At 36.8% G+C, this 23,422-nt stretch overlaps 1 protein-coding gene across 1 annotated transcript in view; it reads right to left on the reverse strand.

Moving 5' to 3' along the window:
- The window catches only part of LOC150092507 (putative vesicular glutamate transporter eat-4), a 65,326-nt gene that overhangs the window by 33,266 nt on the left and 8,638 nt on the right, over positions 1–23,422 (reverse strand). The window contains exons 2-4 of the mRNA XM_090414488.1: positions 11,984–12,140; positions 8,010–8,128; positions 2,673–2,787 (exon numbers count right to left, since the gene is read on the reverse strand). Coding sequence (XP_090270614.1) covers positions 2,673–2,787; positions 8,010–8,128; positions 11,984–12,140 — 391 coding nt within the window. The remainder of the gene's footprint in view (positions 1–2,672; positions 2,788–8,009; positions 8,129–11,983; positions 12,141–23,422) is intronic.

Below are 23,422 nucleotides of genomic sequence, written 5' to 3' on the forward strand. Positions count from 1 at the left end.
ATGCGGTTTAACCGCTTTAGAAACGTTTTGAAAGTTGAAAACGGACATCATCAGGAAATGATACCATCATCATTCAGCTTCAAGAGCATGAAAGATGTCTTCTCTGAGTGCGAAGAAGTTCATCGCAAATTGATTCTGAAGAAAATACACTCAACAATCTTTATTAATTAAATGCCCCTATGCGTTTAAAACAGAAGCATTCTCGGGGAAAAACATCCTAAAAGTGATAATGCATAAGTGGCTGATCACACCACAAACAATACTCGCGTAAGGTAAGTGGTCGTTGGAATAATCTTTGTCTCGAGCAACATAAGAACAAGAACAATAATAAGAATAAGAATAAGAATAAGAATAAGAATAAGAATAAGAATAAGAATAAGAATAAGAAAAAGAAGAGCTACGCTCTTCCTGACTACTTTTTGTTTCTTTTCTAAAAGATGAAACTGCTGCACAGAAATTCAGTTTCCAGGACGTTTCAGATATCCAGTTCGAATCACAGAGGGTGCTCGACACCAGATCAAATGAAGACCATGATCTGAATTCACAGAAGAAAAATGATGGAATCGCTGCACCAATCTTCAAGCAGAACAACGGATTTTAAAGAAAAGAACGAAAGATCAGCAACGAAATGAAACCTACCCTTTGATTTGGGAGGATGCCGTTCGCTCTACATCGCAGCAATATTGTCCCTTCTCCTCTATGAGTGTTTACGTAATTTCCGTATTGGAATTGAATTCTAATCAGAATTATGCAGATAATAAAGAGAGATAATACCCCAAAAAATGACAATATCCGAGACATGAATAAAAGACACAGAAATTGCATTCTTTTTGGAAAAGGGAAATTTCAACAGAAACTGGAATCACAGCTGAAATCGGTTCTACTCCCCTTCCTCCTTTACATCTCCGAATATCACGATAATTCAAATATCAGATCAAGATAATTCATGTTTGAATTATCTTGATCTTCAACATAACTCATGCTGTATACGACTTCCGAGGAATGTGGTGATATCTGAAAGGTTATCAAAACCACATGTTTTGAGATTAGGGTAATGGCAATTCGGATATCGTTATACCCTTACACCAGTATCCTGTACGAAATTAAGCTTCCACTGCGATCAAAGAAATTTTGTTTCGTGTTTCGTGGGGAAGGATTCTGAGCAAATGATACTTAGCCAAAGAGATGACTTTAACCGTCATGTAAAACACTGCCATACCATACCGTACCTAAACTTGAAAACATCTGCAACGATGTGAATTTGCCAAGTTTAATCTCAACATTAATGGAGGCTTGGTTGTTCTCCGCGAGATCGTAACACATTTGTGCAGCGAGATTAACTGCACCCTCCCTGAACATGCCTGAAGTGATTCTACAGTAGATCCCTAAGAAAAACCCCAATCGAAGCTGAAGGTGACTTTTATTAAATCGAGTGTTCTTGATGCTGCTTATTAGGTCTACTCGATCTTGGAGAAATGTTGGATGGAGTGCTATGCAGAAGATACTGTGAAGGGGACTTACGGGCTGGTATTACCTCTGCGGTACACATGTTCATGAACACACTCAGAATGCTCTTCCTGTGTAATTAACTCTCTGAAACCATCAACCACGAAAGACACCCCAAGTAAATATAGTGCAGATCACAAAACTCTCCAATAAAACAATATAACAAAAATTATAAGAAAAAAAGGGGGAAATCAAAGGAAAACCATAATAAACAAACAAGAAAAAAACAAAGAACAAAATTCTATGACCTTTCACATCCGCTAATCCACCAATCATAGCATTCAAAGAAACAATTATATACACGAACAATTGCGGAGATCGAAACCAAGCAAGTTCTTTCTCACAGAACTGCAGCCTCAATGACTGTTGCTGCCTTAAATAGTCAAACCACGCTTTCATGGTGGTAGTAGCAACAAACGTAGACTCAACAGATCAGACATCCATTGTCAGAGACAAACAAACCCATCCTTGTTATCTGCTCTGTCTCGAAATGTCTTAGACATATTTCCATCTGCTTCCGATTACTTATTTTTGAAAGATTTTTCTGTAGTCGAAAGAGTGCGCCTGCTCCCAAGAAAGCCTTAAGCGATCACAACTCAGTTTCCTTTCTCCATCATCATCATCATCCCTTTCTTCTCCAAGTCTACTGGACAGGATCATTTGAAAGTACGTCTGTTAATAAAGATCTAACTGAAATTCTCCATATTTTCATCCAAATGCTGAATAATCCTAATCAGCCTCCGATAGTCTGGATTCCTGTAGATGATACCAATCTTCACAATAAATGCTGACAAGATTATGTGTGGTAAATCCAACCATAATCTTCACCTCATTTACTTTTCTATGGAAATTTCCTGTAAGTGCAAAAACAGGAACAGCCTCTGACCAAGATTCGTAGACTGTCCTGCTTCAAACTACAAAAACCAACTGCTCCTCCTTCCATGCCTGTTTCCTTTCATCTTCTTTTATTCATTGTAACATCTTATGTGCACTATGATCTCAATTTAGTAAGAAGCATTTCAGTTGATTCCCTTAAGTACTTGCAGACAGACGGTGCCCGTGTTAAAGATTTTGCGATTTGTAATATCTTGTTTTTACAGTAAATCACAGTTAACATTTCCATTTCAGATCATTTCTACTTAGATTTAGGCGTAATATTTACTTACCCTAGCTAATCCTAGAACTACCATAATGATGTATACCAAGGCAGGTCCTACTGTAACTGATTTTGGGGTAATCAGGGTGCAAACAGACACTGCGATACCTGCTACGCCGTATAACCTGAAATTAAAGGGACGATGTAAGTTTGTTGCTGGAGTCGAAATTACTTACATATGATTTTTTATTTATGTATTTATTTCTGAAGTGGTGCACAGTCATTTACGATAAACTGTAATCGGAATCGATATCAGGTTGCACAATCACGATATTTGTGTAAGAAAACGAATGGAAATTGGTATGCCCTTAGCTCTAATTGATGTGTGGCACACAGGAACAGTGACAAGGAGGTTGAGGGACAGATGAAAAGATTCCCTCAAATTCACACTTGCCAGAAGAGAGAAAAATAGTTTCTTGTGGTTGATATGAAGAAACGTTTCACAACTTTGCTAACTAGGTCTAATAACCAATTTTATCACACGAAAGTATGCTGCACACAATGCTTAGCGAACATTACACTACTTCGTCGTTCACCAGTTCTGAGAAAGGTTTATCTTTTCTGACGAATGAGCTCACAATAAAAGATACAAAATACCAGCAAGATTAATTTTAGCGAAATCGGAAATCTAGCAATTCGGCATACATGCACATGCAGTCTTACATGTTTTCTGCACAGAAATAGATGCATTTACAGTAGTTATTTGTGTGCAAAGTGTATAAGTGGGTGTTTCATAGAAATGTTATGAAAACTCTCTCTCTCTCTCTCTCTCTCTCTCTCTCTCTCTCTCTATGGAACAAACAACCAACGATCGTGTATTCTTTGGAGTTTTCGAGACCTTCGAAGACAGTTTGAGAGAGAAGCGAATGAAACCCTTTAAATCTCTTACAAAGCAAGACCATGTAAAATGCCTTTACGTTTCATGATCAGCAGAAAAATGGTAGCCATTAATCACATGTAAGTATAAAGAGCTCGGAAGGGTGTACACAGACACAGCAGAATATTCAATTGATCGGACATTGGATTCCTCACATAGATGATGAGTTGGCAACATTTTCTATTCACCAGCTCTTTCGTGAAAGAGAACATTTCCATTGAAAAACCTACAGTATGTAGATCTCAGTCGCTTTCTAATGCCTCGTTACATCGTTGATTGAGAAATGATATCCCCGGCAGTAAACAATGTCCCCTAAACAAACCGTGTCGTGATAATTAAGATGTAGTTTATAGAATTGTTAGCGAGAGAGTTAGATTAAAAAAGTTAAAATATCATAAACATTCTTGTGTACTTATTTCTGCATGAGTTTTTCCCCAGCGATCGCATTTGGACACCCTCGCTCAGATTTGGAGATGGCATTTTGGAGAGGATGAAGAAATTAAGTTTATAGCAGGTACAAGGAAGGATAACATAAATGATTAGGTCTGAGAAACTTGACAAATGAATCAGAGAAAGCCATCCAACTGGTTCATGAATGAGGACAAAGTGTTTATACCGATCGAGACGCAATCAAATGACAGGAACAAAGACAGAAAGGTCAAGGAGAAGGAAAAGTCGTGGAAAGGATGACCAAGAGAATGAGAAGTAGATAGCTTGAAAGGCATTGAGAGTGATAGAGATAGATAGATAGATATTTTTTTAAATTAAACTTGATATAGATTGCAAGATATACATTGGAAGATAGATAACAAAAAAGAACTATTTACATATTATACGAATGTATATTACAGAGAAAAAATGGATTTTCTTTTTAGAAATACAATAGAAATGAGGGAAAAACAGGTACGTCAGTGGTGGACAGGATGTGTTTCTTTTCAGTAAGCGTCAATATTACAGTTCAGTATCACTTTTAATTATTTTTCAGCAGAAGTGTATTGTCGTCGGCAATCCAGAAAAGGGTACCAGTTGGGCTTCACTCATCTATGAATTTTGGGACAGTTACTGTTCCTTTGTAATAATCAAATTTCAGTGAAAGCCTGCTTTGTAATTTCCGACGTAGGCTACACATCAGGGTTTGTTCCGATTCAGTGATGGATGGGTGCTGGTTATTTCTTGTGTGCTTAAGGTAGAAACTGTAAATGGCGGCCTTGGCGCAGATGAAGAGGAAATGTATATTTTGTGTTTGTTCTCTTCTGTATGGACTAAATTCCAGTAGTCTTCTTGGCTGTGTGCATAGTTACAGCTGCTAGAGGCTGTATTCAGGGCGTAGATGATCATCGCTTTGTTTACAGGACAGGTTAAATATGTGTATTCCAAGGTCCCTTAAACTTCGCAGATAGACATCGATCCGGTTCTCTAAGCTGAAATTTGTGCAGCTTAGTACGAGTTGGCAAGATGTTATGCCATAGTCTCCACTGTATGTCGGCATCTGGTTTGGCACACCTTAAATTATGGAAGATCCCACTGAAAACTGGGTGGCATGTGCAGATGAGAGGGTTAAGGATGAATATACGAAGGGCGAAGTTGGAGGCACTGACATCAGGAAGTGGCATATTTTCTTGTAGTAGGAGAGATGAATTGGAAGTGAGGCTTCAGATTATGCAAGATGACAGGTAGGCTCCCCGCAGTTTCTAGACGAAATACGGATTCCCCGAGGCGTAGCGATATCTGGGAAGGCTTTTATAATAGCAATTTGCATCAGTTGATAATATGTTTCAACTTTTGAGTTTTTCAATGGTAGGCATGTTAGTGTTTTCCAGTTTAGCGTCTGGGTCAGGAGGTCCCCTATGATTCTTATTCCTGCCCAGTTCCATGTAGGGAAAAGGAAGGGCTGGCCAGTTGTGAGACTTGTTATGTTTCTGTTCAAAAACAGTGGTTCTGTTAGTACAGCTGACTCTGTTGATCCTGTCAGTGTGTGATGAAGTTCTGTATTTTTCCACGCTGTAGACCATCGCTCTAAAAATTAGATAGTTTAGGAGGTGGTAGTATAGAACTGGCCATTCAGACGATTGTGGAAAGTATAAGTCCTCTGGTGGATGATTTCGTGATGTAATCGAAGGTGGTTACATAAGCATATTGGACTGAAGTGTCTTTAGGAGAAGGTTATCCTGGAGGATGTGATCTTGTTTTCAAGGGAAATCAGGCCTTGACCTTCCTTATTGAGTGGCTTGCAGAGTTCAGAGTATGTTGTCCAGTTAGTATTGTTCCAGAGGAAACGTTTCATTGTCTTTTTAATGTGATTAAGAAAGTCTTCAGGAGGTGTGAGTACTGAGGGTATGCCATAGCACACTTGCAGCCATCTGGTTGATTATTAGGATTCTGTCTCTAAGTGAAGACTGAACGAATGCTATTCCATTTTCCTAGCACTTGTTTAAATCGGTTGTGTAGCTGTGTCCTTTTCAGTGCATTATATATTTTGGCGTTGTCAAGGTGTACACTTAGGTATGTTTGTCCTTCATTTGACCAGATACATTCAATCGGTGAATAAGTTCTGGCCTTCCATCTGCCTGGCCACAAACCAGTGGTTTTTGCATGTGGTTTAATTTGGCCCCTGAAGCTTGTGCATACAGTTTGTATGCTTCATTGGTTACTGTCATTTCTTTGTCATTAGGGATTATTGCTGTGACGTCATCAGCATATGTTGATAGAGTTATTTTTTGATGTAGCTCTATTATGCTGGTTCGTTTGGAGGACGGTGTCATGTACTCGTTTTAAGAATGGTTCTATGGACAGTGTGCATAATTGTTCAGAGAGAGGACATCCTTTCTTGATCCCTCGAGAGTATGGCAAAGCGCGGGTCAGCCTGTTAATTTTTAAACAGAAGAGTGCATCTTTGTATAGCAATTGCACTGTTTCGATGATGAGAGGACCATACCCGAATGCCTTTGGGGCTTATGATACTCCTGCTCTGCCCTGTCGAAAGCCTTCTCCTGATCAAGGCTGACGAGTGCTAGGTCTTCATTTTGGCTGTTTGCGATGTGGATGAGATCTCCTATTAAACGGGGGTTTTCATGTATTGATCTTCCAGGAATAGAATGAGTTTGATGTTGGCCAATAACTTCAGGCAGTGTTGGCTTTAGTTGGTTTACAATAACTTCGGAAATGATTTTTCAATCAGTATTGATTAGCGAGATTGGACGCTAGTTTCGTATATCTGTGTGGTCTCCTTTCTTTGGTCAAACGTGCTACTGAGGTCATGATGGATTCTGGGTGCATATTCAGGTAGGCTTCTTATAATGTTTTAAGGAGAAGTGGTCTGAGTTGATTCCAGAAAACTTGGAAAAACTCTGATGTGAGAGAATCAAGCCCAGGAGATTTGTTCTTTGGCAAAGATGTGCATGCGGTTTTCAGTTCATCTAGCGTGATTTTGTTGTCTATGTGGTTCCGATCTGTTGCAGAGTTTTTTGTTTCTTTCAATATTTCGTGAATGGCATAATGGGATGTTCCTGCAGTACTGTGTACATTCTTGTAGTATTGTAGGATTTCAGAGGTGATTTTACTTGCATCTTCTGTGATGCTGTCATCTTGAAGTCTGATAGCTGAAATGGAGTTTGTTGCCTGGCATTTTTTTTTCCAAAGAGAAAAAATATTTTGGGGGGCATATCAAAGATTTATTTGTGTGTGCGCGATCTAAGTAGGGCACCTTTTGTCGATAATTCTGCCTGTTCTTTGCATGGCTTGGAAGGCAGAATGATATTCAGATCTTTTTTTATGGGAGATACTTGAGTTGTTCTTCAAGTTGTCGGATTCTAATGTTCCTCTGGTGATTTTTCTGGTGACTGTAGATCTGCGTAAAGAGAGAGAGAGAGAGAGAGAGAGAGTGAAAGGGTTTAAATACACACTACAAATAACTTTAAGGAGTAGGTCGGCAGATTCTATGCTACCCAAAACGATACTTGGACGATGGGTCTCAACCACAAGGAGGTTATAAATAATTCCATTTTCCCTTTTTCGTGTTCAGCTCTATGACTTGCCAGTGGCGCTTATTTCTGTCCGCAGTGTGCTGCTACATCAGTAAACTGCGTGTGTTCTTCTATTTGGTTTGTCTGTTTTGCGGGATCCTTGTTTATGGGAAGAAAAAGCCTGTCACCACCACCAACACTGTACAAGACCTTATAACTCACCATATCTTGAACAGTCCTCATAAACAGGTTCTTATTGACTTTCAGGAGGGGGGGGGGTTAGAATCTAGGTTTGGCCTTTCCAAAGGAAGGACATCGTCGATACCAACTAAGGAAGGTATGGAAGTTATTTTTCTCAACAATAATAAGAAATAAATATGAATTATTGCTGCTGAATAATATTCAAAATTCGCTAAATAGTATTAAATAAAAAGTATTTAAGTTTAATAACAATTATCAGTTTCAGAAATGCTGTCATAAACGAAAGAAGACAACTAATTTTATTTACCAATGAGAAGGAACGATTGTTGCAAGAATTCCACCAGGAAGCTGAGCAGAGAAATACGACACAAGTAGGACTGTTATTCGATGTCTATACTGGTAGGACTTTTCCACCAGTTCTGCAGTCTGTTTAAAAATAAATAAAACTTCTGTGGTTTATTTATATTATAAAAAAAAATATTAAAAAAATGTTAGTTTTTTTCAAGAACTTATACACTCACGAGCTAAACCATTATGCCCCGTGCTAAGTTGAGTGTAGACTTCCTTTGGCTAAGATAACCGCTTGAAGCCGTTTTGGCATTACTTTCGCAAGACCACAGAAGATGTGGTGATGTGCCCTGAATCAACTTGCAGAATGATATCCCGCACACAAGCCACTGCACTAAGCAACGTTTTCAACAGGCAGGTGTCGCGTCCCCAATGATCCCACAAATGCTCGTTGGGATTCACTTCAGAAGAACTAGTTTCCCAGAGGGGCATTGAAAATGCTTGAACATACTCTATGAACCACTTGCGCAATGCAAGACGTGTGACACCGACCATTGTCTTCCTGAAAGTATCTAGATCACTCTGGGCAGATTGTCACCATGTACGTAATCCTCAGCTAAGAATTACTGCTAAGGGCGTGTTCATTCGGCAGGAGAGGACCCAGTGATGACCACGTTTCAGGCCACTGCAGTCTAGCTAATTGAAAACAGACTGGGTGGTCGGAATGTTTTGGCTCACGAGTGTATAAAGAAACACATCATTTAGATATTTGTTACTTCATTGAAATAATTCATTCTTATAACACATCTGCCTGATATTGGTAAAAAGGGTATTTTTTGTATTTCCTCCCACACAAGAGATGTAAAAAGGTCTGTAACAGAATTATTCGAATTAAGAAGATGATGAAATTGCGTCATCTGCAAATCTCCGAAGTTAACAACGAAAGCGGTAGGGAGGTAGCTTGATCAGTTTCTCTAAATGTCATCATGGGATTGCCCACTTGAGTTGCTTCAAATCTTACGAGATATGATTTCAAGCAACTCGACCAACTGGCCAATTCTTCTCATAAATTTTTCCAAATGGAATCAGAATCTGTGTCCGAAGGGAAATGAAGACTAGGGAATTGCACTAATGCAGAATCCTTTCTAATGACTGCTCTGAGTCTCCAAGTAGTAAAAAATCTGGTTATTGATCGCCTTCCTCATCACGTTTGAAAACAGAAAGAAAGCGAGGGAGGACAATGCAACGATAGTTTTGAGGGCCCACTATTGTCTTTCGTTTGTCGGGAATGTCAGAAAGAGAATCATCCAAGCTGTTTGGTAGTTTACCGATGACAGTGCTTATTGATATTAGTGATACAGCGGGAGTGTTAATTCTGGTGCACAAGATGTGTTAACAGCTGAGGACGGTGAGAGGAAGCATGCTGTGTGTATTTTTGTGGAAAGGTGTGGAGGAGATTCGCCTTGTTATCTAAACAACAGTCGTTGAAACAAATTGCTACCAACTGGAGGAGAGAAGTTAGATTATGGAAACACACAAATTTAGTCCAGCAGATCTGGCAAGGAACAGGAACCAGAAGTGATAACCGCGAACTGAACAGAAAACAAGCAGGTGAATTGGTGTCTTCGGCTCTTGCGAAGCTGCACTACATTTGTTGATGATTTCAGGCTGTATTTTACACCCGAGTAGGCATTCGGAGTTTTGTACTTGATATGTTCAATACATGCGTTATTTTAGCATGGGTTGCGAAGGTATGTTGTTCAGGAAACCAGAACTCGATAAAAGTCTTAAATTCGCAGTGGAGTGGGGAATGAATGCCATCGCTCCAGAAATGAACATTTCAGTTATTGGTTCGGAGCAGGTGTTCGTATCGATTAAGCGAAAACAGCAACGAGACAACCCCGTTTAGCATCATTGTAGCGTCATAAAGTAGGAGGCTTTAGAAAAGTAGACAGGAAGAATATTATGGTCAGAGTTGCTGATCATAACCTGATTCATTTGAGAGCAAATACCTGCGGAGTTTTTGGAGTGAAAGAGGTCCAGAGTGTTAGAAGGATAATGAGGACTCTCCTGTTGATAGGTAGATCATGTCTGATGCATTTGATTCGGTTTCCTTCCCAACTTAATTTCTAAAGTTAGAGGAGGAGATTCAACTTGTGTCCCGGTTGTTAAACCCATAGGAAAACAATCTCATAGATGAAGTTTGGGAAAGCCCACCGTAAGAAAGCATTTTTATAGATACGTAGGCAAAACGAGCATCATGGTTGTCTGAATTAAGGATTTCACAAAAGTGAGAGATCTTTCTATTTATGGAAGGGATTACACAAGATGTAGTTGGGTCGTTCGACGGGGTCCTATAGCTCAGGTCGATTGTAGTAGTAGTAGTAAGAGACGTCAGTTAGGAATCAGTTAAAGACAGTGGATGGAATTTGATGTCTGAAATGTGGATGTACGGCATTAAACATTTGTATTGATATCCATGATCATTAATGGCGAAGTCAAGGTTCAATTCCAGTTGGGCCGAGCAGAAGAACTTTTGTTTTCTTTGTTGCATTTTCGACTGATTCCAAACTAGTAGATCTTTGCATGGAAATGTACAGTCCCCTCCCCCGCTTCCCGGAAACCCGGGTTTTAAATATGAGGCTTAATTAACTTATTAGGTTTAAGTATTACCCTTTAACACCCGAACAACAAGTTGGCTGTAGAATTCACACTCTTTCTTGCATTAACATGAATGTCAGGATTAAGGGCCAGGAAGAAGTTGTCTGCCGTATTCTCTCTCTCTCTCTCTCTCTCTCTCTCTCTCTCTCTCTCTCTCTCTCTCTCTCTCTCTCTCTCTCTCTCTCTCTCTCTCTCTCTCTCTTTCTCCCTCCATCCTGAAAACTATTGATTCGTTGAAATACGGAAGTGGAGAGATTAGTCTTTAATTGATGAATAAATTTATGTAAACCGTTGATTGCGCTGCTTCATTTGATGAAATGTAATGCTGTTCAAATGATAGCGTAATGACCATTTGGAATAAAACTGAAAAGGAAACAATATTCGATCCGTAAGAGATCCAAGTTTTCCAGTTTTGTATTTTATATTATCAGAACGACTAACCTTCGAACTGTGAACTTGTTAAAATGGACACAATGATAATTAGAGATATTTCACCATTTTACATGTCAAGTGGGCAAATCCCGCATAGTACTCTAAGGTGTTGATAGAAGCTTTTCGTTCGATTCCCTTAAATTAAGTTTAATTAAACTTAATTTAAGGGAATCAAACGAATAAAACTTCTGCATTAAGTTTTATGTTCGTTTCTTCAACGCAAAGAATCGTTTTGTTTAGGATTAAGTAAATAGATTTCTTACACAAATAAATCTTATCAGATTGCATTTCTTTCTTTCCAGCTACTGTTGTAATAACAGCAAATAATTTCTATTTTTATATCCAGAATATGTCACTTTCTATCATATCCGGAAACTTTACAGGTTTCCGGATATGATAGATATTTGCTCTGTAAGCAAGTCATGATCGATGTCAACATAATTAGATGAGGCTGATGTCTGGACCTTTCTCGTGACGAGAAAGATAAGATCTAACTCGGGATCATTGACTTTTTTTTATCTTGATCTCTAAACTCTGTAATGTACTGTTACTGCCAAGAGCACCGGTTTATAATTGAGTTTTTTAGACAGTCCTCGTGAAAAAAACTGCACACGTGTAATTATCTTGCCAACATTGAAGTTTTAAAACCTGTCAAATGCAGTTCTGTTCTTCACATGTCATTCTTACTTTTATTTCGTGGTTATTTTGGACACTTTTGGCTGCAATATCCTTACCTTCGAACTCGTAATCAAAATTTCTCAACTCATACGATTTTATCAACCAATTGCAATGCACATAACGTCTTGTACATCAACATGCATTATGGCACACGAAATAAAAATAAATAAATAAATAAAATATAAAATATAAATTCGTAAAACTGGTTCATTAAATACTTACGGGCATATTAGAAGCAAACAACAAGGTGATATAATAGAAAATGATCGTGCAAAACATCATCGAACAAAGTACTTCCCCGATGAATATAAATCCACAGAACAAAATCCATTTCAAAGGACGAGTTTGAGGAAAACTACTGACTCCTGCGGGCACTCCACTTTAAAATAATTTCATAATAAATAAATAAATATTTCTAGGTAAATAAATAAATAAAGTAAATACAATTGCATTTAGTCTCATGGACAATTTTCAGAGAAGGCTTCATTAACGCAGCTTAAAATTGTTACAATTGCTGTTGACTTTAGAAATCGTAACAATTAAATTAAATATCTCAAATGTTTAATTTATAATTGATATCATTTTGATATCACGCAATAAAATACTACAACTTACAAAGATGAATAGCAAATCGCCAAAGAATTATTCCACATACACTGCTTCGAAAGTAGTCAAACGATGCCCTTTTATTTGTATAGGAGAACATGTAAAGACAGCCTCTCAGGCGACACGTTGAATGCGGATTTCCGGGCATCGAGTGCAACACGAATCGTAAGATGGTAAGACTGCAATATGCAAGTCCCACATTACCCGAACCAAATGCAACTTTGTCTTAAAGTAGTGCAAAGAGAGTGTACAGTGGGACGTGAAAGCTCGGAAAGCGACGAATCACACTAACACCCTCTACGAAGCAGAAAATGACGGCGTTAGTGTGGCTGATGCCCAATAAACTTCTCTTACAGAGCGGTAACCCAAACTATGAAATTTGGAGGTGGAGGTGTGATGACATAGTCCTGTTTTTTCTGGTTTGTCATCGGACCTCTGTTTGTAGTGTCACGAACACTGAACCCCAAGAGGTTCATCGTGGACAATGCGATGCTTCCTACTTTGCGGCTTTTCTACCGAAGTGACCAATTTCTCCTTCATCAAGACAATGCACGATTTCATAAGGCTGCTACTGAAACTGCAGGGAACGCCACCACACTTGACTGAGCTCCACAACCCCTGATCATAACCCTATTGAACATGTGTGAGATGAACTGGATCTTCGAGTGTGGTCACAAGTCCTCATTACATGTGTACAAGTGGAACATTCTAAATTCCTCATTGATCGCTATCACATGCTTGTTGGATATGTACTTCGTGGGATTAATGTAGTCATCGCAACGAAAGGAAATCATGCATCTTATTTAAGGTTGGCGCCCTGAAGTTTGTTCCTCACAATGTGGTGTCAGTTTAATTCTTTCCAAGCAGTGTGTGTGTGTGTGTGTGTGTGTGTGTGTGTGTGTGTGTGTGTGTGTGTGTGTGTGTGTAGAGAAAGAAATTTTTTAACTTAGGTATATACTATGTTAAAGATACCAAGCAATTTTTATAAACTTGGTTTTAATCCTTTTTCCCAAGTAAGTCAAGTTTGCGCCTGAACATAATTCAGGTCTGAGTCAACTCGTAGTAAAGGTGGAGTAAGCTGTGATGACTTTCCTTAGTATTTCCCCTAATGCAAAGCACATCCCCTTGCGGAGATGTATGATGCTATGCATCAAAGTCAAAGGCAACTACCCAGACAGGTTTCGACCTTTATTGAGGTCTCGTCAGTGGAAGCAAGACCCAAAAATGCCAAGTTGAAGTAATACGAGCTTATAAATTTTACCTAAACAAGTTGCCACAAGGTGCTTTGACCTTTTTAAATAAAAAAATCTCAGGATGAGAGTAAAATGTAGAAAATTTTTTACCTTGGGTATATACTATGTTAAAGATATCAAGTAATTTTTAAACATGGTTTTAATCCTTTTTTCCAAGTAAGCAAACAGACAAGTAAGTCAAGTTTGCGCCTGAACTTAGCAGGTCTGAGGCAACTCTTAGTAAAGGTGATCCTTGGCATTTTTGGGACGAGACCTCAATAAAGGTCGAAACCGGGCTGGGTAGTGGCCCTTGCATTGAATGCATAGCATTATACATCTCTGCAATTGGATGTGCTTTGCATTAGGGGAAATACTAAGGAAAGTCATCACAGCTTACTCCACCTTTACTACGAGTTGTCTCAGACCTGAACTATGTTCAGGCGCAAACTTGACTTGCTTGTCCGTTTGCTTACTTGGGAAAAAGGATTAAAACCTAGCTTATAAAATTGCTTGGTATCTTTAACATAGTATATAACCAAGGTAAAAATCTTTCTACATCTTACTCTCTTCCTGAGATTTTTATTTAATAAGGTCAAAGCACCTTGTGGCAACCTGTTTAAGTAAAATTTATAAGCACTGCATTACTTCAACCTTGGCATTTTTGCATCTGGCTCCCACTGACGAGACCTCAATAAAGGTCGAAACCGGTCTGGGTAATGGCCCTTGCCTTTAATGAATAGCATTATACATCTCCGCAAGGGGATGTGCTTTGCATTAGGGGAAATACTAAGGAAAGGAATCACAGCTTTCAAGTTTGTAAAGTAAACAAACAAACAAGTAAGTCGAGTTTGCTTACTTGGCAAAAAGGATTAAAACCTAGCTTATAAAATTGCTTGGTATATATACAGCGGTGAGCTATAAGGAGCTCGCGTGGGCTAGCGCGAGCCCTTTGTTAATTTTTTCTCAAATTTGCGAGCCCCTTGTTCTGCTTGTTTATTAATTTTGTAGAACTAGAAAATACCACTGTGGAATGTATACATGTGCTACTATAATTGCTACTTTAAATTCGTATGGATTTTCTGATAACTATATAAAAAAATCACTTTATTGCATTTTGTTCTGATGGAGCCAGTGTAAAGTCAGGAAACAAATCAGGTGTTGCAATCAAACTTCTACAAATTTTCCCAAAGTTGTGTTTTGGCATTGCGCTGATCGTTTAAACTTAGCATTAGACAATTCGATAAAAAAAAACATTAAAGAAATAAATCATTTTGAAATATTTATGGATAAATTATATGCTTTTTATCATCAATCACCAAAAAATCCACGAGAATTAAATACGATTGCAAAAGACCTTAGTATCGAAATTTTAAAGATCGTCTGTATGTTTGGACAACAATGGGAAGCTTGCAGTTTACGAACGGCTCTTACTTTGTGAAGAAATTACCCAGTTTATGCATTTTGCATCGAATGATAAATCTAAGGGCTTTTTAAACCGACTTCTCCATTAGGAGTTTTTAAAAGATCTAGCATTAATGATTGATGTCCTACAGGAATTATCATATCTGTCAGAAGCTCTACAAAGTCGCGATGTAAGTATTATAAGTATTATAAATGTTTAGAGGCTCCGTACCTCATAACTCGAAGAACCTATTATCAGGGCTTTTCAGTTAAAAGTGAGTTATTCGTTCGATCTTTTAGGGAGGTGGAAGGCTAAGTTAGGCTTTTTTTTTTTTTTTTTTTTTTTTTTTGCTCGTTGATCCGAGCCCTTTGTTAAAATCTTCATAGCTCACCACTGTGTGTGTGTATATATATATATATTCATCTTTTTTTGAGTGACGGAAACCGAGAAAATATATAATAAGTTAATTTAACTGAAAAGCCCTGATAATAGGTTCTTCGAGTCATGAGGTACGGAGCCTCTAAACATTTATAATACTTATATTGCGACTTTCTAGAGCTTCTGACAGATATTATAATAATGGAGCACACAACGTATTTCGTCAAAAATGACTTCTTCAGGTGTGGTAACACTTAAAGCAAATTGAGAAACATAAAAAAAACATAAAATACTGTGCTATTATAATAATAGACTCGTGAACTGAAGTTTAGTTTGAATTGTCGTTATAGTCCATTCTGTAGATCTACTTAAGGCTCTAAATCGAAGGTACGCTTACACGCGCCATCTTTAATCCAGAGTCGCCCACAGTCGCATTTGTTTGAGCTCCTGATTTTTTTTAGAATTATTTAATCGATTGGATAATTATTAAACTTTTTAATTTTATCACTATCTTATAATTCTCGTTATATGCTCAATGCAATACTCATTTCACATATTCCGAAAACTTTATTATAGAGGTACAAAATGGATTTAGAAAAGAACGATCATGTATAGACCCAGCCTTTTGCCTAAAACTAATAATAGAGAAAAGAAGAGAATATAACTTAGAAACACGTATTTCTTTTATTGACTTTGAAAAAGCATTTGACAAAGTTAAAAGAAACATATTATTTAAAATATTAAAAGAAAGACAAATACCAAATAATATCCTAAAAGCTATCACAAGTATATATGAAAATAATCAAATACAAATAAGATTAAATCACGAGCTATCATATACAAGAGAGATAAACCAAGGGGTCCGGCAGGGATGTCCCCTCTCAGCAACTCTTTTTAATATCTACTTAAATGAAATAATAATAAAATGGAGTAAAAATTTACATCAAGGAATTAAACTTTCTCCTACAGTTAACTTAAACACTCTCCTCTTTGCAGACGACCAAATAATAATTACAAATTCTGAAGATAACTTACAGAAAGCTATTTTAAATCTAAATGAGATATCCAAAGATTATGGTATGATAATATCAACGGAAAAATCAAAAACTATGGCCTTTAAAGGACATGATTCAGCAAGAACTAAAATAGTAATAGATAACAAGATCTTAGAACAGGTGAATTCATTTAACTACCTAGGATGTATGATCACATATGAAAATGAAAAAGATATATATAAACATAAAAATTGCAAAATATTTAAAAATAACAGGAGTAATTAACTCTATATTTAAACCAAACCTTGTTCAAAAACAAACCAGGCTAAAAGTATACAATACATTGTATGGAAGCGAAATCTGGACAATAAAACAAAAAGACAAACAAAGATTAACAACAGCAGAAATGAAGTTTATGAGAAAAACTGCAAAGTGCTTTCATGATATCTTCGTTTCATTTGATCACAAAAGAAACGAAGATATCATGAAAGAATTAAACCAAGAACCAGTAATAGAAAAAATAAAAAAATATAAACATAAATGGATGGAACACGTCCAAAGAATGAAAACAGAAAGATTACCAAAACAAGCCTTAAAGTACATGCCATTAGGAAAAAGAAAACCAGGACGTCCTCTTAAACGATTCAATGATGACTTCTAAGGCCGGAACAGGCCATGCTAGGCCTAAATCCTTGATACGTATGATGATGATGAATACTCACTTCACAAAGCCTAGAACAATCTGTTGGCTTTTATTCATCCATCACGACAACAATTCTGTAGCAATATCGCCCTGCTATCCTGATATCTTGGACGTCGATAGAAACTGAATCCTTTAGAATGCCTGTTTGTACAATTTGGAGCAGAACAACCCCCATTTCGCTATAAATCAAGAAAATCAAGAGCTCGAACGAATGCGACTGTGGGTGACTCTCGATCCAATATGGCTGCAAGTTGGCTTACCTGAGATCACGTGTACGCCAGTATCCAATGAGAGAACTATGCAAGTCAGGTAGACTATAACTAAGATTGCTGTTGATATGAGACGAGTCTTGGGCAATTTCTTTCGATTCAACTATGCGCCGCTCCTCTTCATAGTGACAAATATAAACGTTTAATGTTGCATCCCAATCTACTCTGTGTCGGCCTTCATCGTTTGTGTGCACTGAAAATAAGGCGTGACTTGAGAGTGCGCTTGCTCTGACTCTATTATATGAAATGTCTCTCTGGTGCTCCTCTAGCCGTAGGAGGATTGACTTCTCAGTCTGGCCATAGTATGGTCTCCCACGATCACATATCATTTTATATACACCGGGGAACTGAAGATGGTTATGAGCTTGTTTTGGGTGGCTTAGAAATGACCTTAGTTTTGGTAGAGTTCAAAAACACGTTTTAATATTAATTTTCTTCAAAATTCTTCCCAGTTTCCGGGAGAGCGAGCTGATGTAAGGTAAAAAAAATATAACCCTTGGGGTTGTTACGAATCTTTGTGTTGTTTCGAGGGCGTTGGTATAGTTCTTTCTAGATATTTTAGTTCATTTTTTAGTTTTTCTTCATCAGACCAAACTGAGCGTGCAAGGTGAGCCAATGTGAAAATGATACCTAACTTTTGTGCAGGACAGTGATGTGAGGATGCATGTATGTATCTCTCTGTGTGTGTTGATTTCCTGACGATTGAGATTTTTAAAGAAGTTTTAGTAAGTTTAATAGCTAAAAATGAACGGGAACCATTTTTTTCAATCTCAATGGTAAATTTTATGTCTTCGTGAAAGTTGTTTTAATGATTTAGGAAGATGTGAAGATTCTGTACATTTAATTCACTTAACTTAACACAAGAACGATTCTCACCTAATAAGCATCATGAAGACCTTAAAAAATTAGTAATTAACAAATCATCTTGCACCCTTACTCTGGAAGAAGAGCATATTCTCTCAGGAGGTCTTAATTTTGTTCCTTCGCCAAAATCCATCCCTAGAGAATTGTTTCTTACCAAGATTGAAAAGGCTGGCTCACTGATTCATACAGTAGACGCAAATTTACTTCGTATGGAGGCAATATTTGCAATTAACAATGCAAAACCATCAGTCGGCAACATTTTTCCTGGTGAAAGACTAGCTAATATAAAAAACTTAAAAGAAATAGAGATATTATTATCCTCCAAGCAGACAAGGGCAATGCAACGGTCGTACTAAATAAAACAGTTTTTCGCGAAAAAATCGTGGTGTTACTAGAATCAGATACTCTGAACTAGACCGAGCCCCATGGACTGATAACATCAAAAAACGGACAAATTCCTCCCTTTCTCAACTGACATCAAGAAGAAGAGACTAAGATGATTGGAGGAGGCTGTCAAAGAATATCACCTACCAGCCATGAATGACCCAACGGTCCATTTAGGACTACGGGAGAGAAGAGGAGAGACCGAGACCCAACGAGAGAAATACATAATCGAACAAACAATTTCCTTAAGACGACAACAGAACTTCCAAGAAACACGCCTTTCTCTTCGATCCTTACATCCAAGTATTTATACCGAGATTATACGGCCTACCAAAGGTGCATAAAGCAAATTGTCCACTCAGGCCAATAGTTGATAGTATTGATTCAACGAAATATATATTATCAAAATATCTAGCATCCTCCTTAAAAGGTATAGTGGGAAAATCTTCTTCTTATATTAAAACTTCAACGGTCTTCGCTTCTAAAATTAAAGATATAAAGCTGAAGAATTCGGATATTATGGCAAGCTTTGATGTTGTGGCTCTTTTCACAATTGTTCCAACGCAAGATGTTTTAGGGAATTTTAAAAAACAAGATCTATAAACAGATTTTTGCTCTCCTCTTACACTGTATTAATTCGGGGTATTTTAAAGTCGAAGAGAAAATTTACAAACAGAACAAAGGACTAGTATGGGTAGCCCCCTGTCTCCAATACTGGACAGCATTTTCTTTGAGGACTTTGAGGAAAAAAAAGCCATCTCTAAAGAAACATTAAAACCTAGAACATGGCTCCGCTATGTAGATGATATATTCCTTATTTGGGAGTATGATGTAGAGCAGGGTTTCTCAAACCGTGTTCCGCGGAAAGTGAATAGGTGTTCCGCGAGAAGTTCTGGAATTTGTCATTTTAGTTTTCTAAGCATTTTTCATGAATAAATATTTTTAGTAGAAATATTCAGAGGAGAATAATATTCGTGAATATGTCGAAAAGCTCAGACCCAGAACGCCTATTAACATCTATGTGTCGTTAATTTTCACACATCGAAACCTTTCAGCATTTGGGAAAGGGAATACCGCTGTTTACGATGGGTCATAAAAATTGCCTGCAAGCCAATATGAATGAGAGACAAGGCACTTCGTTTAATTTTGGGTTTAACTTTGTTTAAATTTGAGGTTATACCTCAAGCCTACATAGCGATCTCCAGGATGTACGAAAGGAGGGGGAAACTACCAGCACACGGGAGAAAAAGTCTGCATTCACTGGTATGTACTTATAATAATATTATAAATATATTTGTTGATCAGAGTGAGATATGTCAATGAAAAAGCAGCACAAATTAATTTAATGATGTTTGCCTGAGGAAACTACGACATGCTACAAGATTTCATTAGTCCAGTGATTGATAACTAATTTAAATGTAATTTTATATTTGTCAACATACCACACCGTATACATAAGTGTATTAAAACAGTTTATGATTATTCCATAATTAATTATTAATACTTATGTTAATGTATGAACTTTTAAATTTTTTGGAAAGGTATTTACCAGTAAATTTGTTAGGACCGGGCCCTCGAAGAAAAAAAATCTAACGCCTTTTAATAGGGAGTAGGCGAAGCGACTTTTAAAAAAATAATTCTTCTTACTCTTTTAACTAATTTTAAAATTAATATATCTGATTTATTTCGAGATGTTTTGTTACTGAACATTGTAACAAATCACTCTTATTACAATTGCTTTTACTTTATTTGACACGGTTTAGTACTTACTTTTCTTACAAGTTACAATTCATATTTAGTTTTGTGTGTTGCAGTCTTTTTTCACTATTTTGCATTATTCATTTACTTTTATATTATTCGACATTTCTTATTTATAATCTTATTATTTTTTATACTAACGTGACCTTTACAACAAAATTCTATTTGTTTTCATTATAGCTCTGTCAAATATTGGAATTTGAATATTATTCAAACATTACCCATGGATTCTTGTTTAAAGACAGGAACTTTAACACAAGGAGGAGCAAGTACTTCTGCTGACACATCTACTCGTATGATTGGAGAAGATATGGAATTGCAAACTGTGGTTTCTTCAAACGCTAATATTAAAGAACAAGAGTCATCTAAGGACAGACCAAAACGGAAGTACCATGAAAGTTATTTAAATTATGGATTTACGTGTATTGGCAATACACATGCTCCTGATGTTTTATGTAATAAAATACTAGTAAACAGTTCTTTGGCTCCAGCTAAATTTCGTAGGCACTTCGAAACGAAACACACTGATTACAAAGGAAAAGATATACATTTTTTTAAGAGACAAGGTGACTCGCTAGAAAAATCTAAACTTCAAATGGCTACAATTGCTTCAACTGAAAATGCAATAGAGGCGTCTTTTCGCGTGAGTTACCATTGCACTTCATGGTGAAGCTCACACAATTGGTGAGACGCTCATTAAGCCTTGTGTGAAAGACATTGTATCACGCATGTTAAACGATCAGATTTCTAAAAAAATAGATGCAGTACAATTATCAAATGATACTGTTTCACGCCCATCAAAGATCTTTCTGCTGACATAGAGAAAGAGCTAATTCATCGACATGGACATTGCAGTCAATATTCATTGCAAATGGATGAATCTACAGATGTATTACTAGTGTTTGTTCGTTACATATTTGATAAAAGTATTGAAGAAGATTTAGTCATGTGCGAATATCTACAAGAAAAAACTACTGGAGAAGATATATTCAATTGTATAAATAATTATATTACAAAACAGGAAATTGGTTGGGAGAAGTGTATTGATATTTGTAGAGATGGTGCTCAAGCAATGGTAGGAAAGATGAAGGGAGTTGTAACACGTATCCTGCAAGTAGCTACAATAGCCACCATGTGTTTTGCATAGACAAGCACTAGTAACAAAACGAATTCCTACATATTTAAAAACTATTTTAGACGAAGCCATAAAAATGATCAACTATGTAAAATCTCGACCACTTCAATCAAGGTTATTTAAACTTTTGTGCGATGAAATGAACATAAAGCACTTTTATTACGTACTGAAGGGAGAAATGCTTTTTGAACTTCGTAGTGAGTTAACGGTCTTCTTGATGTCACATAATTTAGGACAAAATTTTATTGAATTATTAAGAATTTCTTCATGGTTGATGAGGCTTGCGTATCTGGCAGATATTTTTACAAAGTGCAATGAAATTAACTTATCATTACAAGGAAAGAATATTCCAATTTTTAATACAAGAGATAAAATTGCATCTTTTCACAGGAAGTTGCAATTCTGGATTTCTACAGTTGAACAGAATAATTTTGATTGTTTTCCCGCCTTGCATGAATTTTTGACTGAAATAAATTCTAACGTAAATGAAGAAGTTTCTAACCTAATTTTAGAACACTTGCATGACTTGCAATCAGCCCTTTTGCAATATTTTTCGAAATGCAGTGAGGACAATTCCTGGGTTCTGAATCCATTTACAGTGACAGCTAAGCCAGCAGGCTTCAGCGCAAGTGACTATGAAAATCTAATTGACTTAATTAGTGACTCTGATTTAAAACAAAAATACAAGGAACTGTCAACAAATGATTTCTGGAAACATTTAACAGAAGAGTACCCAAGCGTGTCAAAACTAATTATTATTGTTTTACTTCCTTTTACAACGACATATTTATGCGAGGCAGGATTTTCGTATTATGCTGCAACCAAATCAAATCCCCGAAACAGATTCGACGCTACACCAAATATGAGAATTCAACTTTCTAACATTGGCCTGATACCAAAAGAATTTGTAATTCAAACACCCAAAAACATCAGAGTCATTAAGAACTTAATTTGCCATATACTGTATATACTGTAGTTTATTTTACTATTTTTATCTGTTTTGCTTTTGATAATTAATATTTGACAATAAATGTTTGTTTTTTCTTAACGCTTAGATTTACTCACTTATTTTATTTATATTTACCTACCTTACAAAACTAGCACACAGGAGAAAAAGTCTGCATTCACTCGTAAGTACTTATAATATAAATTTTTGGTGGTCACAATAGGATATGTCAATGAAAATCAGCACAAATTAAATTAATGGTGGTTTAAACGATGGTTAATTAATTATCAATTATTAATTAATTAACAAATCGCTAAATCACCAATTAATTAATACATTAAAAAATAACCAAGGTGTTCCGTGAAAATTTCAGCATTTGTGAAGTGTTCAGTCGTAGAAAAAGTTTGAGAAACCCTGGTGTAGAGAATCTTCATATCTTCCTAAATCATTTAAAGAACTTCAACCAGAACATAAAATTTGCCATTAAGATTGAAGAAAATGGTTCCCTTTCATTTTTAGACATGAAACTTACTAAGATGTCTGATTCTTTAAAAATCTAAATCTCCAGGAAATCAACACACACAGATAGATACCTACATGCATCCTCACATCACTATCCCGTACAAAATTTAGGTATCGTTTCCACATTGACTCACCGTGCTCGCTCAGCTTGTCTGATGAAGAAGAATTTAAAAATGAACTAAAATTACTAGAAACAACTAAGTGACTTTTAAATAATGGATACTCTTCCAAAAACAGCAAGAGGCAACTATACCAGCGCCCTCTAAACAATACAGAGATCCCTAAAAACTACAAGGCTTATATTTCTTTACCGTACATCAGCACTCCCGGAAACTAGGAAGATTTTTGAAGAAAATTAATATTAGAACGTGTTTTTCAACTCTTCCAAAACTAAGGTCAGTTCTAAGCCATCCAAGACAGGCTCATAACCATCTTCAATTCCCCAGTGTATATAAAATAATATGTGG

The sequence above is a fragment of the Typopeltis vanoorti genome, chromosome 25 (assembly GCF_054136105.1).
Source record: "Typopeltis vanoorti isolate ZY-2024b chromosome 25, IOZ_Tvanoo_1.0, whole genome shotgun sequence".
Lineage (NCBI taxonomy): Eukaryota > Metazoa > Arthropoda > Arachnida > Uropygi > Thelyphonidae > Typopeltis > Typopeltis vanoorti.